This window comes from Haliaeetus albicilla, chromosome 10 (assembly GCF_947461875.1).
Source record: "Haliaeetus albicilla chromosome 10, bHalAlb1.1, whole genome shotgun sequence".
Classification (NCBI taxonomy): Eukaryota; Metazoa; Chordata; class Aves; order Accipitriformes; family Accipitridae; genus Haliaeetus; species Haliaeetus albicilla.
The window spans coordinates 36,266,065-36,284,124 of record NC_091492.1 but is presented as its reverse complement, the minus strand read 5'-3'; the positions used below and the strand labels follow the sequence as shown (position 1 = coordinate 36,284,124).

General features: G+C 43.0%; 1 protein-coding gene across 18 annotated transcripts in view; it reads right to left on the bottom strand.

Annotated features, from left to right (window-relative positions):
- Positions 1–351: 351 nt before the first annotated feature.
- Positions 352–18,060, bottom strand: part of FBRSL1 (fibrosin like 1) — a 558,190-nt gene continuing 540,481 nt past the window's right edge. For 6 of the 18 annotated variants that reach the window (XM_069794959.1, XM_069794964.1, XM_069794965.1 and 3 more), the window contains 9 exons: positions 17,495–17,590; positions 14,046–14,117; positions 13,435–13,473; positions 12,480–12,551; positions 11,026–11,158; positions 6,834–6,917; positions 5,008–5,091; positions 3,743–3,983; positions 352–1,682 (listed from right to left, as the gene is read on the bottom strand). In XM_069794959.1, coding sequence (XP_069651060.1) covers positions 449–1,682; positions 3,743–3,983; positions 5,008–5,091; positions 6,834–6,917; positions 11,026–11,158; positions 12,480–12,551; positions 13,435–13,473; positions 14,046–14,117; positions 17,495–17,590 — 2,055 coding nt within the window. In that variant the 3' untranslated portion in view covers positions 352–448. The remainder of the gene's footprint in view (positions 1,683–3,742; positions 3,984–5,007; positions 5,092–6,833; positions 6,918–11,025; positions 11,159–12,479; positions 12,552–13,434; positions 13,474–14,045; positions 14,118–17,494; positions 17,591–18,060) is intronic. The other 12 variants (XM_069794962.1, XM_069794975.1, XM_069794977.1 and 9 more) reach the window with 7 other exon arrangements.

The window sequence follows — 18,060 nt, the reverse complement described above, 5'->3', positions numbered from 1 at the left end:
CTTAAGGATCTGAGGCCTTTAAAATGCAAATTTAACTAAAAACAAAAGCAAAATTTCTTCTTTTTTAAGTGAATAAAGAGCACAAAATTAAAAAAAATACAAATCCATTAAAAATGTTTCTCACATTTGGGAAAAAATGTACAAACTTGATATTTTTAACTCATTTTTTTTTAGCACAGAAACAAAAAAACAAAACCAAAAATCAATACCTATATATTAAATTCCCATTCTCAGCAACCTTCTTGTTGGAAAGTCTGCATCCCCGACCCCGTTATTTATGGAAATGTGCTTAACTTCTACAAATTTTACATTAAAAAAAAAAAAGTTTACAGCAGTGCATTTTGTAAAAGGTTTGTTTTTTGTTTTTTTTTCTGTTTGTTTTTTTTTTGTTGTTGTTGTTTGTTTGTTTGTTTTATATACAGGCGAGTTTAAAATTCAATGTTGGGGACTATCGTGCCTCTACTTCTTTGGGGTTCCTAGAGGGGGAATAGTCCCTGGACTCTGAGTTTGTGAGTGGAGTAGTCCTGCGTGGGGAGGCAGGTCTGGTGCTGCTCGCTGGTACAAGAGGCGGTGGGGCGCTCAGCGCTGCAGTTGGCGGGTTCCTATTTAAAATCCCATTGTGCATGGCAGTGGATGGACTCAGTCTGGGGTAATGCATCCCGCTTAAATGAGGCATGAAGGATGGCACGTGTGCCAGGTGACTTTCGATGGGGGACGAGTGCAAGTGGTGCATTCTGGCACGCTCAAGTTCTTCTCGTAAGTGCAAGCGCTCTCTTTCCTCCACTTGCCGCAACCGCTCCTGCTCTCGGCGGGCTTCAAGAAGGTTTTCGTGGTTGTAGTCGTGTGGCTCCCTGTCTCTGTAAGAACGCTCATGGTCATAAAATCCAGAGGTGGTAGGGAACCTATGGATAGGATCCGTCCGGAGCTGAAAGTCCATTCGACGGTGCAGGTCTAAGCTCCGGTAGGCATCTCGCAACGGGTCCCTCATTGGGTCCCAAGAAAATCCGGGATGTGGCAGCCTCTCTCTTCCTGACAAAGGATTCATGCCTATGAGCGGGGTCATCATTCTGCTGCGGTCGAGAACATTCATGTTGTTCATCTGGTGCACGCTTCCCATGGAGATGGGCATAGAGGCAGCCATCGAGTGAGGCAATGATAATCCATGCAAAGTAGGTGGCGGGGGATGCTCCACCGATCGGGAGTGCTGTGAAGGCTCGGACCCTACCACCAGCACATCACTGTCTTCCTTCCTCTCCTCTTTGACTTTGATGTCATTCTTAATCTTCTGGAGGTCACTGGGAAGCTCTGTCTTTCTCTCCATGTCCTTGCTCATTAGATTGGTAAGCTTCAAGCTCTCACTTAGTGCAGGTTTGCTGTATGGGGATACAGACTGGATTACTGGCTTTGTGTTGTCCTCAGAGGGTCTCTTATCATGGCTTGGAGTTTCCTTCACTGGGGAGCGGCTCTCTTTAATCTTGTGTTCTGCTATGGGTGGCTCTCTCAGCCGCTCAGGGTGCTCTCGCTCGGGTTCTTTGGACCTCTCCCTTTCTCCAAGGCTAACCTGCCTGATGGGATCACTGGAGGTTTGGCTGTTGCTGCGGATGAGATTGCTTATTTGATGTGTCACTGGAGCCGATGCCGGTGAGGATCTGTTTGAATGTCTGTTTTTATCCATGAGGTCTCTGTAAAAAGAGAGAACATGCATCCTTGGTTTTGTGTGAACAAACATACATATGATGTTGGACATGCATAGTGCTGTGGCTAGTTGTATAATTTGAGATCACTCAGAAAATTATTTGAAAAGCTCTGCTAGCATCAGCTATAGCTGTAATGCTACACTGAAAGATATGCACTGCCTGCCTTTACATACTACATAGAAAAAAAATGTTAAATGTCCACAAATTTGGGGACTACACTGGGGATGCATTTGAAAGAACAGTATATTCACCCTAAGAGAAAGACCACTTCACTGAGAAGTGCAGGGAAAGAAGAATTCTAGACAGCTTATTTTTTTAAAAAAGATGCTTATTGTGTGTTTATATATACATCTTGCTGCCAGACAATGATCTTCTTGGCTGTAACACTCTTAACGTGGATTCCTTTCCCAAAACATGGATCCAGGCACACAAAATGGAAGCCTACAGAGATGCATGCAGGTCCTTCACAAGACAGCTCGTCGACTGGAAGCAGCCATAACATGATGCTTCTTTTCCTATGGAGCTGCAGGAGAGTTTTTGTTGTTGGCAGTTTTGGCAGGTAAGCTAGGTGCTTAAGGAAAAAAATCCTCGAATAGGCCATGAAACTGCGTAATCGACCTCTGCTTCAAGAGGACCTGCTATGATGAACAAGGGGTTTGACAATGTCCATGGTTTAGAAAGAGAGCCATGAGGGTTTACATTTCTAACTGCACCTCTATCTCTGAGCAAGCCAATTAGTCACAGTTACTCCCACCTCTTTAAGAGGGGAATAAATAATGCTCACCTTTTAAAAGCACTTTGCTCTGAATGAGAGACACTTTAAATGCAAAGTATGATGATTGAGAGAACTGCATTATGCAGCTGAGAGGCTCACTGATGTCTCAGTTTTATGCTGGGTTTGCTTTTGAGAGCTGCAAGACCTGAGTGCTGAAAGCTGGAGGTGTTTTGGGGAGTTCTGTAAGTATTTATCCCTTATAAATTACATTTGCTAACCCAGATTTCTTCCTCTGCGGTAGTCCTGATTGCTGATCAAGGATGTGGTTTATTAAAACCATGTCCAAACAGGGATGCTGGGGACTGCTTAAGCTGAATTAATAGAAATGTAACAGAGATGTTAACCCCTGTGTGAACACTCTTGAGAGTAAAGTAACCTTGGTTTGCAAATGAATTACACTAAAGCCAAGAAGGGAGCTTCCTATCTGAATGACTATCCATGCAAGGGTGTCAGACAATTTAACATTTAAAGCAAGATGATTTGCAGCCTATTGCTTCCACGTAACCTTGTTCACAGGCACTGCCTGAAGATCTCATTAAAAGCACTCCAGGCAAACTATGAACCCCCTATCATTAGTCAAATACACACATCTAAGACTTGCAGGCAGTTATTGCCTAAAAAGAAGTAGCCTGTTGGACAGAACCGGGCTCTGAAATATAAAGGGCTTTACAGCTTCAAAATCATATAACTGGAAGCTAATGAAGTATCTACAGCCCAGGTGATACAGTCCTGTCATCGTTAATAAGGGTTTGTCTACAATGCAATTTTTAAAAATCAGTTTTGCTAATGGATTCATGCACACTGCTCCAGATACAGGCATTTGCATTTTTATCTCGTTAATGTCCAGCTAACATTTGAATTCATCAGCATATCTGTACATTAATGAGAAGTATGACTGTCTCCAAAGGACCCATCACAATGCTACCTTCATGATTTCAGAATATACAGTAATCCTAAAGCAGCTGCATTGAAAACAGCCAAGTATACCCTGCAAACACAGCGATGTGCTCATTTCCTCAGCCTGGTGCTTTTTATTAACCTACTAGCAGGGACGGGCTTACCATATTTCCACAGAGGACAAACCCTAAAAAGCAAAGAGGCTTTTTTTTGTGTTGCTAGTACTTGTGTTTGTATGATGGAGAGGCCTATCAGCTGCTTCAAAGACAAGCAATGTTTTGTTCTGAAGATTATTTTACGATTGGAAAAATTTAAAAAAATATAGGGGAAACATAGGCCCAGAAGAAAGAGCTCAAAAGCACCCACTGCTTACCTTTCTTTGTCTCTGTCATCTTTACTCAGAGAAAGATCCCTCTTCTCGGGCTCTCGCTCCCGCTCTCTGTCTCTGTCATGGTTTGTCACTGAGGAGCTTCGCTCAGAATCAGTGGGCTTGGGCCACTGTGGAGGTGTTGGGAAGGACGGTGGGGTCCGATGCAGTCTATTCCATGGCTCGTGGGGATTATTGAAATTCTGCAGGTTTGGGCCATCTTTGTGAGTAAAAATGTTGTTGTGAGCTAGAATAATGGCAGGGGGAGGAAGAGTTAAAAAGAATTCAAACCAAGTAATTACATAGACATTTTTCACAATGCTAATCACAACCAGAACTGTCCTTTCAAGACTTTTTAATGTGGAGCTAATGGTGAGGGGGAGTTACTAGCAGGTGGACACAGATACCTCCAACACTGGGTGTTAAGATCCACCAGCTCTTTTAAGGCTATTGGTGGAGGAAGCTTTAACTATACATCTGAATAACTCAGAGATGACTGAAAATGCCCAGCTCCTCTTCTCCCCCCACCCCAGCAAGGGTTCCAGCACAAAAGCAATATTTTACCTCAGCTCCTCTCACTGGCAGAAACTTTAATTTGTGGGTAGTTACAAGCAATCAGCTGCCTGCAGCTGAGGATTCAGGGACTTTTTTGTTAACGAAACCAGACTGTTTGGTGGTATGTATGTATGTGTATAAAAATAGAGCTTGGCTGTAGGCTTTTCAGAACAGTCACTTGATTTTCCTCCATCAGTCTACAGCTGATTCCTGTTGCACCATGAGATGCAAAAGCATGCTCTCTTATGTGTGGCTCTCAAGCATGTCTTGCCTACAGGTAACATGTTTTTGAAGTAAAATCATTTTATACAGGTAATTTAAACTTCAGACAATGGTTACAGAGGAAGTCTATACACGCTCAATTAGGAGAAGTATCAATAGCTGTTCCACTATGCATCTTCGCCGTTGAAGGGTGTTACTTTAGATGCCCATAGGGTCCCAGAGCTCTCTGGGGTCTTGCAGCTCTAGCACCTCTAGGAGCACACAAGGTACCAACCTTCAGCAGTGAGGAGACACAGAGCACAGCTAGTGATGTCTGTGACATGCAGAAAAGCTCCCACCACAGAGACCTGGAAATCTTAGGTGCAGTGTTTTCAGATAGGAGAATGGAGGTTAGGAATTAAACTTCTTTAAAAACTACCACCAGCTGCTGTAAATATTAGCATGTGGCTTTTCTGGAAGGGATGTTTGTCTGCAGTAACCCAGCCAGTACTTACTCAGAGCATGACTGCCTAATCCTCCAAAGGCATTGCTGCCTAAGTTCCCAAGGCCGCTGAAGGTGCTTGACCTGCTAAATGGATCTGGAAAGGCAAACAGGGATTTAGCAGGCATTTAGCCAAGAATGTTGGAGAATGAAACGCACCCCTCCCCTTCTTAATGGTCTGAATCCAAGTAGGATTAGGCCAGACTTTAAGCTGATCCTTCTCATTGCAAGGTTCTTTGCACAGAAAATTCCCATCATGTTAAAATGGAGAAGGGATTCAGTGCTCACTCTGCAAACAGGTGCTGTAATAAACTTTTGTATGCCAGTCAGAGGGGAGCTAGAAATTAGGGTCTAATAGCTGAAATTAGGGTGGCTGCTGCTGAGCTATAACTCTCCTTCCGTAACAGTACTAATAGTAGAAGCATTGCAATTGCCTTGAAAGAAGAACCTCAGCAGGCTCCTCGGTCAGCATATTGAGGGGTTGCGTTGTTTCACTCTTGTTTCTGTATACAACTTTGTACCCTCTTTGTAATAGTGCATTGAGACAGTCCTAAACTAATTGCTACAGACATCCATCCTTACAACAACTAACTGTGGCCTGTTTGCGCCAAAATCCTCTCCCATAATAGCTTCCTTGATCCCAGTGGTGATGGAAATGATAGCGTAGTCTTAGGAGCTACTATGACAAAGGGATGGGAGGTTTGTATCCTTTGAGGCAAAAGATGAGTCTTGCCTTTCCTGCCTTTTTTTTTTCTTCATTAAAGGTACCCATCATCAGAAGAGGTTCCTCTCTGAGCAGATATAGCCTGACTCAGGTTTCTGCACTCCAGAGATGGCTATGGGTTAAATCGTACCAGTATATTTATTTTCTTTCCTTCTGGTCCGTTCTAAATAACTCCTTCTGCCCACTGGCTTTTTCACTGTCCCTTTAAAGTCTTTAACTTGCCACGTTACAGGAGGTGAGTTGCTCTTCACTTCCTCACGGATATCCTTGTATTTAAAATATCAAGGCAAATAGCACAAATAGCTTGCATCTTTAAGCAAACAGCTATTTGCTTATTTACTTATTTTTAAATAGCTGTTCTTGCCCTTCCCCTTTGATATTATGTAGTTGAGTGACTCTGTAGAGATACAGTTAATTTTGACAGAATGTTCAGGAATTGATGTAAATCTGGGTATTTGCAACAGAAAAAAAGTCTACTAGGTCATGTGGCATGCTACATTTACTGATTGGATGAGTGTTACTAAAACATTAATCAACAGAGCTTGAACTTTAATTGGCAATGAGCTGCTTGTGAGCTTCTAAAATGAGGAAATCTGAGAAAATCAGGCTCTACTTACTGCCAATTAGGAAACTGAAAGGCTGGCAAAATGTGCAGAACAGCTATTTGCCAGGAACTGTTCACTGAACTTTAATAAAGAACCTAGCCAAGAACTTTCATATGTGGGAAAGGGTACGGGAGGAGCCCATTTTAAGCTGTGGCTTGTTCGAGGTACCTTTGCTTAAATTTACCCCATTTACTTGGGCACATTCAGCAGCATAAAAGGGCTCTACAGGTCACATTTCAGCTCCTGTGCAGTGTCCCAGCAGTGACAGATTTGCCTGCCCTGCAATGCCTTCTCTTGCAGGAGAGGGTCTGCTAATCCTGCCCCTCTCCTTTGGAGGAAAGCAGAGGGGATGCGCTGGGAAGCTGGCATGGGTGAGAAGCTGGCTAGCTTCTGGTTCCTGAGACAGTTTAAGCCTCTCCCTCCCCTAGTGCTACAGTGCCTCAAGACAGGACCACACCGGAGAGCCAGGAACGGGGCAGAGGTATAAAGGTGAAGGCAGGGTTTACTTACACTTACCTGCCAAGTGGTTAGTAGGCAGGAAACTGCTGTGGTGAGGTGAAGGACCAAAAGGGGTGGTGGCTGGATGTGTTGCACCTGTGAGAACAAGGTCCCTTTTTAGTTCAGTGGCAAGTGACTGCTTGCATACACAGAGGTCCTGGCCATCACGTTCAAGAACCAGATGCAAAGGCACAGGCCAGATTTAAACACAGCAAAGGCAGGGGAAGACCCCAAACACCAGCTGAGCGAGCTACAGGCAGGATTTCTCCGAGTGCCCTTTAAAGGAGTCTGTGGGCACTAGGAGGCAGGAGGAGACCTTGCACGGAGTGTTGCTGCTCACCTGTAGTCATGAGGAAGTGAATCTCTTTGTCTGGCATTTTCAGTCATTACTCTGTGTTTACATTAAAAAAGGTCAGCCCAGGTTATGGGCCCAGACAGAAGGTGCTCGGAAGTGACTGATTAGAGTCTATATGAAACACCAGTTAATGACAGGCACGCAGGGAACATCAATCATGCCTCTCCCATGAGAGCTCCATCAATGGTCTTACATCTGTCTCTGCATCCACAGGCTCCCCCCGTGGTATTTTTTTCCCTTTCCTAGACACTGCTTATTGCCATGGTGCCATGCTACCTCACTGGGAAAGGAACACCACTGCTGAGCATGCTGGATTACATTAGGTTGAGGCGAGGGGCAGGAATGGGCTGAAACAAGCTGGTCTGCCCTGTATTTCAAGGTGGACCAGGCTCATGCAGAAAATCCTGCTCTCCTTTCAGAGCAGAAGATGAGAGATTTGATTCCTTTGCAGGCAGACGCGTGTAAACCTGAACAGGCTTGCAACCGCAGTGTGAAAAGCACTGGTGTCACCTGCCACTGGGATACATGGTTTTTGGAGGAACATTAACTCCATGTATCCTGCGAATGACAGTATGCTTGGGCCATCTCATGGGCCTGGCTTCGCCCCCTAAGGTTAGTAGATGGTTTTCAGGATGCACATGAAAACAACTTTTGAATATTAATGTTTCAGATGCATGTGACAAAAAGTTTCTGTGCCTCCAGTATTACACTGACGAGACCAGCCCTCTCCAACTGTTTAGGCTGTGAACGTTCTTTTGGTGCCTCCTCCCTGCTAGTACTTCCACTACTGCAGACAAAGCAGAATTAGCAACTATCATAACTTTCAGATGCTGCCTGGATGCAAACACAACTTCTGCCTCCCTTGCAGAAAGCAAGACCTGCCATACCTGTGCATTAACTGTCTCATTTTGTTAGAAAGTAGTAATTCCACAGAATGACAGAAGCAGCACTTTCCTAAGGACATGTTAAGTCATGTGCTAAACAGACCGACACCTAAATAAAGCTTTTCAGTGCTCTTGTCTCATATATTTTGTTGGTAAAAGTTAACTCCCCTTAATACTGGGAAGAGTAACAGGTCGACTCTAGCAAACATCAGCAGCCATACTGGGCACGAACATGGGCTCTTCACTAACAGCTCGCTTAGTCAGTGCTTTCTCAAGTGATAACTTTCTATTATAGAAAAGAGGATTATGATCCTTCTCCTCCCACCTGGGATTCCAGCTCTCCTGTCACCTTCACCACAAGGACTTCTGCCTCGTCTGTGGCCCATATAAATGATTCCCACCAGTGGCGGACCTGCTCTGGTTAAGTTCCTGCCCCTCATGTCCAAGCCACATTAAATGCACATTTCCACCATATATCATCAGTGCTCATAACACTATGGAAGGTCACAGCAAAAGTGGGGGGAAATGGAGGGAAGAAATTAATATGCACAAGAGAAACTGCATCCCAAACACATCCCAAACAGCATTTTACAGAGGTCCTGGTCCGTCCCTGACCTGGTCTTCCTTGGTGACAGAGCCCAATAACAGATGGTCGTTGTAAAAGGCACTCGTGTCCAGAAGATGAACAGACTATAAAACCGGAGAGGGAGACAGCGCTGCATGTCCCTCACCAGCTTGGGCACCACAAACCTAAGCAGCCAGAAAATGAGTTGAGGAAACTTAAGAGAGACCACGGCAACGAGACCTGGAGTTATCTATAAACATTCTGACTGCTCCAATGCTTCAAGACGAATGGAGACTGTCATCTTTCTAATCCTTTAAGATTTCAGAAGGTGTATAATGGATGGGAGATTTCTTCAAAGGAGACGGCTTACAAACTCAACTACATGGGCTGATAATAAAAAATCCTCCCGAGAAAGCCAGGAGCGGCATTGCAGGCTGTCAGGTAGTTATTAAATATAGCGTCTGCCAGGCAGCTGAACATCCGTCCTGAAGACAGGTGGCCCTAAGATAACTTATGTCTCCCACAGTAACTAGGCAATGCAGCAGAACCAATGATTCACATCAACTGCACGCTTGTTCGATAAGGTGAAAAGAATGCCTCGGATATTGCAGAGTAAAAGATTTATTCATCTATATATTACTGCTGCAGTGTTTGTTCACTTTGATAGCACTCTTTACCTAGATTTACCGTGTGATGGCTCTTGCGATTAATATACTCACGGACAAGTTGCTGTAAGTTTGTTTATCTCTAGTGAAAGTTTTCTATGAATTTGCCTTCTTTAATGTATCTATTCCATACTATTTCCCCTCTTGCTTTTATGAATGGAGAAGCAAGCCATGCTTGCACCTTTAAGAGAAAAAGGTCAAGATACCAACTGGACTGGTGCTTTTCTGCCTGTTAGGGTAAACTCTGCCCAATATAACCTTCAGTAGCAAACCCATACATGAAGCAAGATTCTTGTAATGACAACACGGGACAGAATGAAGACAGTGATAAGGAAACAGCTGCCATAGGAAGACAGTCAAAGGTTTGTAAATCAGCTGTGCTTATGCACCCAAGCAGATGCAATAAGTATCTTGGTCCCATACTATCAAAGTACCTTTACAGAGACCAAAATACAGGGTAGCATCCTACAATGTACAACTAGTTATCAGCACTGATGATATGTAGTGGAAACATGCATCTGATGGTTAAGAATTTCCACCCATGGATAAGAGTGGAAAGACAAAATGAACCACCAGTGGAGTTCCTGAGGGCTATCTGACATCTGTGTTTGAAACTCAATTCTCACCGAGGTTTCAGCTTGATTCTCATCTGTTCCTTTTCTGTCACGTTTGGGACAAAATTCCTAACAATTCTAACCTCATTCATTTCAACGGGGTTGAACCAAGGCTGAATATGACCATGTCTGCACTGAGTTAGAATGAAAGCGCAATATTGCATCATAAAACCAGAGTCTTCTAACTTTCCTAACCGAAGTTAGGAAAGAAAATTACATTAGTTGCCAATTAGTAACATACAGAAGGCAGACTTTGGCATCTTAAACACAGAAAGAAAAACTGGAAAAGTCTGGGGGGGAAGTTAGGCCCTGGGAAGAGAACAAAACCAACATTTGGTAGATGGCAGTAAACAAGAATAGTACCTGTGACCTCCAAAACCAGAATGTCAGAGTTGCAGTCTCCCATGGTTAGAGCCATCAAGAACAGCACCGTGAAGCTTACTGCACTTTGGTAATTGCATTAATTGTAATTACTTCTCCAACAGATTGGAAAGCAATTGATCAATGTAAACTGTATTTAATTCTTCTTTTTTTTTCTAATTCAATATGCCATTTTAAGCCTTAGAGATTGCTGGACTTCATAACACATAGAGGGATTTTATGTTTAAAAACTAAACGCTTCACAAATACACCTTCTGTGATATTTTCAATGCTGTTATTGAAGTCTTCCTTTTACAAAACCCCCCTTGTTTTCAGAAAACAAACAGAAACTTGGTGAGTGGAGGAGCTGAAAAGAATAACATGGCAAATATAAAAGCAAGAAAGAGACCGGGGCCACTTCCAGTGCTGTGCAATGGAAACATTTTCAAGTGTTTTGTCAAAATTGCTTTTTAAAATCACTCTATAGCCTATTAATCAGGACGCATAAGAGCCAGCTGCACAGACATGAATGTAAGAGCCAACTGCTGCAGCTCGGTGATATGTGGAGGATCCTGCACTGGAGGCGGTGGCAGAGCCCAGCCCAGCAGCTCTGAGAGCCCAGGTCACAACAGTTGCCAGTGCCTCCACACCCCTATGAACCATCTTGCCTGCTTCAATTTTTGAGGCGTACGTAGCTGTAGAGACATATATTGCATATACCGATTGGGGTTTTTTTGCAACAAATGATGATCTTCCCTTACCTGTGGTAGAAAACAGAGGCCTGGCAAGATCCTGTGGATAATGGAAGCCTGGAAACACTCCAGGGGCGGGAGGTCTGCTGAACAGGTCAAGTTTACCACCTATGTCTAGCTTGTGGGGATCCAGCTGCATTTGCTGTCAAGTGATATAAAAACAATCTCATTATACACTTCCTTTTTTATGGGAGAAAAAGACAGGGAGTTCAGGCCCACTCCTGCTTAGCCCTGCCAGGGAGACTTAGCGAGAGTGACAGCAGCGTCTCTGGTCACGTACCACAGTCATGCTCTGACAGCATCTGTAAGGCCATTTCGCTCCACAGCCTCTCAGCTGCCTGCCTCATCCACATGAATAAGGTCTGAAGTGAGCTCTCAGCCCCTCAGCACACACAGTGGAGCATGCAACACGATACACTGAGTGCGCTGCTCCCCAGGATCAGTTGGCGCTCTCAGCCTGACAAAAAATATTCTGCAGGCAGAAAGCTGCCAACACAAGTCTTGAGAGCTGGGTGATGGACTTGTCTGTTTTGCTTCTCCAGTTTGGAGAGAGAGAGAGAGATGTTCCTAGACTATGTCCTTCCTGCAGCTAGCATAGCTCAGTATGCAGACAAGGTGCGAAGGATAAAGAAAACTATGAGGCTCCTCCAGAAGCTATTTTTATCCTTCCCCTGTAGAAGTGGGCATGGTCAGAACTGCACCTAAGTCATAGAAGTCTCTCAATAGCTTAAAGATGATATATTTGCTTATAGAAAAAAATGGACATACACCACTTGTAGAGGCGCTAATTACAGTGCACCTACTTAAGCACTTAATACTCTTCATTAACAGGACAAAAAACCTACAGCAAGAGCTATGAAAAAATGAATGCTACAGAAATCCCATTATCAGCTATTCTGCCTGCCACAGGGAACTTCGAGCCTGTAACAGCACCCTGGCACACCTACGTCTTGTTACCTCTTGAGTCTTAAACCCCCTCCCTCTGCCCACCATCACAGCAGTGCAGAAAGCCCAACAACCTCTAACACAGTAACTATCAATCTACTCGCCTGCTCTACGTTTTCTTACAAGTTCTTCACCGTATCGGTCATTTCATTATGAATGGGGTAATACTCCCTATTCCACAGGAGGTACTAGTACAGAAGGGAAATGACATTAAACATGTATGCTTTTTAAAAAAGATGGATTTGGGGCAAAATTACCTCCCCCCCTCCCTTTCTTCTTCTATTTCTGGCTGTGCACTTAGTATCTCTTGCTCATTTTGCTGCCCTTCAACTCAACTTCTTTGCCCTCAGATAAACTTTATGGTTGCTACAATAAATGTTAAAGGATTGAAAGTGTTAGTTAATCAATACAGGCAAGCTTGAGAATCACCAACAGTAACTGCTTCCTGCTCATTACTCACTAAAACATAATCTGTAAGCCAAAAGACTTGGCTTTGTTCCAAAACCTGTCTGAATTACCTTTATCTTTTGCTGGTGATGGTAGATCTGCCAGGCGATCTGTACATGAACCGCACACCACTTCCCGGGTTTCTGCAATGGAAAGCACAAGAATTTTGATTAATTTATATGTTAGCAATCTCCATCAGATAGAACGTTTCATTTCCCTTACTGTCAAACAGGCAGCTAAGCAATGAGAAAGGCTGATTACTAAAATGGCACAATAGGTGATCAACATTTTTTTTCTGTACTGCAGCAGATGATGTTTAATTTAAGGAGGAAACAAACAGGAAGAATGTGGGATGTGGGATATCTTCCTCATCTCATGGAGATCTGAGATCCCTGCTTTGTTCTTTCCTACTTGCACTCCCTCCTTCACAAACCGAAATAAATGGCAGCAAAGAACAGTATGCCATGCTTAAGAGAATGCAAGTAATCGTTAACAGTTCTGTTTCTGAAAAGAGCCCTGTTCATTCATCCCTGCTGCACTGCAGGCTAAGTCATGCATGGTTATTATGGCTGCTTGCATTTGGGGAGGAAAAGGGTGTGGACAAACGATCATCAGGGATGAGCAGTGCCACAGCTGAACGAGTTACTATTTTTCAGCTGAGCTGTGGTACTCACTGTAGGGTGTTTTTGTGGAACATCAGAAGTGCAAATAAAACACATTGACCTAAGCCACCATGAATCTGATCACTGGTGAATGTCTGTCCATGCTCACAGTCGTTTATTTCTGCGACCCTTATTTCATACTGTGAACTATTAATGCACATCAATGGATGCCAAATAAGGCTGGGATTTAACCTAAATGTTATTAATCAGAAGCAGCTAAGAGCTAACTAAGGCATTTTGCTTTAAATGAAAGACGAGTGTGAAATTTTCTACTGGACACATTAAATTTCAAAAACACATGCACAATATTTGAAGTGTGTATGTGTGTGTGTGTATATATATGTATACAAAATCCCCCACAAACCTTACTTACTCTTACTGGAGGCCTATAAGGGTCTGACACCTATGGAAAAAGCAGAAATAAAACAATCAGTCTTTCTAAAACTAGCCAATATACAGAAAGGTGAGGAACTTCCTTCCTCTGAACAAATAAAAGCATTTAGCAAGCAATGTTCCAGAGAAGTCCCCTGTGACATGGGAAACCTAAAAGGCTTAAAGGAGGCTTAATACTTCTCTTTCATTCCTTGCACCAAACTCAGCAGAATTTTATGATAAACAGAGCAGCTTCATGCCAGCAACTGAAAAGTGCCAGTGCTTTTCCGAACCTTATTTTCATTCTGAAATGGAGCACATAAAACTACTCTCCAGGCAATGCTTAGGCGAAAGACCTTGAAGGGGTTTCCTGCCCCGTTTCCCTCTGACTTTGTTAAAAGAAGTCAATACATCCCTTTGTATTCACGACTGGTGGAGGCTACTGTTGTCTCACCAGAAAAAGAGACTTCTGTCCTGACTGCATGTTCAGAGTCTAGAAGGCCAATTTGCTCACCAGCTGCTCTCTTTTTTTTTTTATGAGCAATCACTGTGTTTACTGTAAATCCAGATAAGCTGAAAGGAAGGTTATATATTGTTGCCTACCCCTGGAGTCTTCTGCAGCAGCGTATGGTGGACTGTGCCTGGTCTACCTGCTACATCAATAGGGTTTGAAGTCTGAAAGACAAGAATAGAGTGTGAATAATACTGTATCATACCAGCAGTACATTTAACATCTCTATCTGATGTTAACGGCATTAATTAGTACATGTTTGTACTGTGCTTTGAACACGCATATTGCTACATTAGCGCTAAATGTTATCTCTTACTGACAGCCAACAGCATTTAACCACCATGTCATCTATTATTATTTAGCAGCAGTAACAGTATTACAGCAGCACCCCTAAGCCCCACTGAAATCACACCCCATTGTGCTATGCAGTATGCAAGTGGATGGGAAGAGACAGTCCCTGCCCACCAAGCTTATTCTTTAGACAAAACAGGCAGGCAGTAGGAGAGAGAATGAGAGAGGTGGACTGACTCCCTCCATGTTTCAGGCAGCAACCAGTACAGCAGTCAGGAACAGAACAACTCAAGCATCCTAGTCCCATATTCCACCAATTGGACCATGGCCCCTCTCTGACCAGAGCTAGATAACACAACGGCTAAAAAGGCAACAGCCCATCTATTTGTTTCGACAAGGCAAAATGAGAAACCTTAGAAGGTGCTTGTGGGTCTTTTATAGCTTTGCATTGTTTATCCCATCATTTTCCAGCAAGAATTAAACACCTCATTGAATGAATCCCTGTTCCTCCTCCTCCTCCGGATCCCACCTGTTGCCCTGTCCTAGACGATCCCCAAGAACTCGTTCGTCTTCTCACTCTGGCATTCATCCATCTCCCACTCCCAGAGCAACTGCACCTGGTGCCTCCACACAGCTGAGGGCAGAGGGGTTAAACCTCATTCCCCAAGAGATTATTTCACTCACATTTTAGGTCAAATTACAGTAGATTTCAAACAGTTGAACTGTACAAGGAATGAGTAAAATCATGGGTGTGGGAGGAAAGATAGGTTTTAATTTGGCCAAGGCTACGTAACTTCCAGACTCATTAAAAAGAGAATTCTCGTGTGCGTGCATGTAGGTAAGTCAATGAACTCCCCAGGCAGATCTGTGCTCTCAGGGCCTGTCTGACAGCTGAGGTATATGTAAGGTGGCAAATAAGTTACAGCTATCATACAGGCAAGAGCTTTAGGATCACAACATGTTAATAGCATGGTGTCATCCTGTCCCTTTGTCCCCTGGAGAAAGACGTGAATGCTTCCTCCAGCAAAGTAAACTGAATACTTCTGACCTTTTCAAGTTAGCCTGTGAGAAATGGCCTTCGGGAAACTCACTGAGAAGTTTACCGTCAGCCTGGATTTATGTGCAGTGGATTTACACGCACAGCTGTAGGCAACTGACACGGGAAGGGGAAAAACAAAATCAAGACTCTGCTTTGGAAAGCAAGAAGTGCAGGATTCAGTGTGCCAAAACCAAATCATCAGGTCTGTAGTGATTATGAAGGCTTTAGTCAAACAGCTTGGGAGGGAGAGAGCACGGAAAAATGATGCAGTAATGATGACTAGAGTGGCTTTGCCCAGCAGTTCAGCTCTGTCTCCTCTAGGAAACTGGAAAATAATGTGCCAAAGCAGCAGATCCATTTTTCAACCTATCCCTCTTTTTTTCAGATGTTAGACTGCACGTAAATACAGCACTGTCCAGAGATCAAGTGATGTTAGTGATTAACCATAGCACCAGACTGTGACTTTACACTGCTTAAACTCAAGCTAGCAAATGTTCTATGTATCTATCATTAAAATGAATTAAAAGCTAGTTATAATACAGCACTAAGAACTGTTTAAAAATGTAAAGGGTCTGTGCTTACTTTTTCTTTCTTGCTTTGTAACTGCTTCTCTTTGGTCTAATGGTATTTTAGAGTGAGATGGTATCTATAAAGCTCTGTAATGAAGATGGAAGCCAGAAGAGCATGCTATCGGGTATCAGAAGCTCCTCATTAACAGTAGCCTTATGGCAAAACCGAACCCTATCAAATTTTGCCAATTCCACCTTATCTGTGGAGCTCCTTTTCTTGGGAAGTCAAGTTCACACCCTGACAACTTGAGGTCTGTAGGGAACCCTTGGCATCCCTTGCAAGAATAGCAATAATTAACACTGGTGGACAAACTCCATCAAGGGATAGCTATGTTCGGTCCCTCTTGCTCCCTCTGCTTAGATGCAACTGTTCCTCTTCAATGCCTGTAGCCACTACATACAGCACTCTTGTTGAAAAAAGCCATTTTAGAGACTTTGCTATTTGTAAGGTATCCAGAAAATAAAATAGTGTAAGGGATTCGATAGGCACTGAGGAAATACTCCAGCTTCCATTAAAAAAAAATAAGTGGGAAGGTTGTAAGAGGCCTTATTTGCAGCAGCTGTTAATTACGGACTTCCACCGATGTCAGTGAGAAGTACACCCCACAGCCCTGCTTGGTATGCTTATGGAAATGACCTTCCAAATGCAAACAGAAATGGGCTGGCTACAGTGCTGGTCCTTCAAGTCTTCTAACACGGTAGCAGAGCTCTATGGAAATGCAGTTCAAGATAAGAAATCTCTAAAATCACAGTAGGTAAGGAAGCTAAACACATTACCTTACAAATGAAGTAAATGCTCCATTTTAAAACAAATACTATAAAGATATGATGCATCTTTCTTGTTTGGAGAGATTTAACAGTTTCTGTACATTTACAAATAGTTAATGAAAAGAACAAGTCGGGGAGGAAAAAAAAAGCAGTGCACACCACAGAATTCGTCAAAAATGGTGGTTATCATGGCAACATTTCCAAATGCCAATCAGTGCTAGTTGTAATGATATGTTACAGTTGCAGTGCACCTTTCAAACACACTATCTCAAAGAAGCTTGCAGGTATTAATCAACCCTTACAAAACCTACTGCAAGATAACTTTATAGATGAGGAAGCTGAGGAACAGAAGATTTAAGCGACTTGCCCAAGGTCAGACAGTGTTGGAGCTGGGAATAAAAATGCAGCTCCTTCAAATTGCTCTACCCATTTACAGCAGTCTCTCCCTATTGTTCCCACACTTGTACAGTCAATTTCTCATTTTCTTCTGGGAATAAACACAGTTTATCTTTTGCAATCTCAGACCGTTAAATTTATAAAATGATTTGAGACTCATAGGTCTATTATTAGCTGTAAATATTTCAATCAAATAATGCATTTGACTGTATGCTTCTCCTCCAGTTTCAGTTGACCTCCCAAGTGAACCACTACATCCTTTTCCAAGGAATGATCTGTAGTGCCAAGAGAAAATTTCTGCTAAAGTGTTGGCTGCTTTGTGCAGAGGATGCTCACAGATCTGTGGGGTGATTGCTTCCAACCTTGTGCTGCACTTCTGCTAGTTAAATCATGTGCTACTAAATCACCAGAGACGCAACTCTGAATACAGTTTCTCTCCCAGCAAAAGAACAAAGCCTTCATAAGAAGAAGTTTGTACCTTCGGTTGAAATGCTCCCTGAAGTGACCCAAAGGGACCTGAATGTGGAAGCATGGGTGGCATTCCAGGCATTGCTGGAGGATAGGTTGGAAAGAACTACAAAAGAAAAAGAGATGCTTATGTCACAGGACAACTTGAACAATAATGGAGGTAGGTGCCAAGCCTGGCACATACAAAAATAGTACTGTGTTGAATGAGTGCCACAGTGAAAATACACACTAAATTTGCTTTCAAAATTTTTAAGAGCGAAGCCAAAACTTGGAAAATGCGCTCATCTGATTAATTTTCTAGGTAGTGCTGAACAAGTGTGCCTTTAAAATTTGTGGACTATTGCAGGAAGCACAGAGCATTCACCATTTTTAGAGGAATCGGAATAATTTGGGTTTTATGTTCACTTTTGGTTAACTTTGCATTTTTCTGCAGTAGCAAACAAATTGACCCCATTTTGAAATGTGACCTGCTTTAATTTTCAAAGCAAAAAAGAACCACAAGATGCTGCATTGCACACTAACCACAGGCAACATGCACACCACCTTGTAGTTGTGTACATTGGGTTAAGTTTTGCT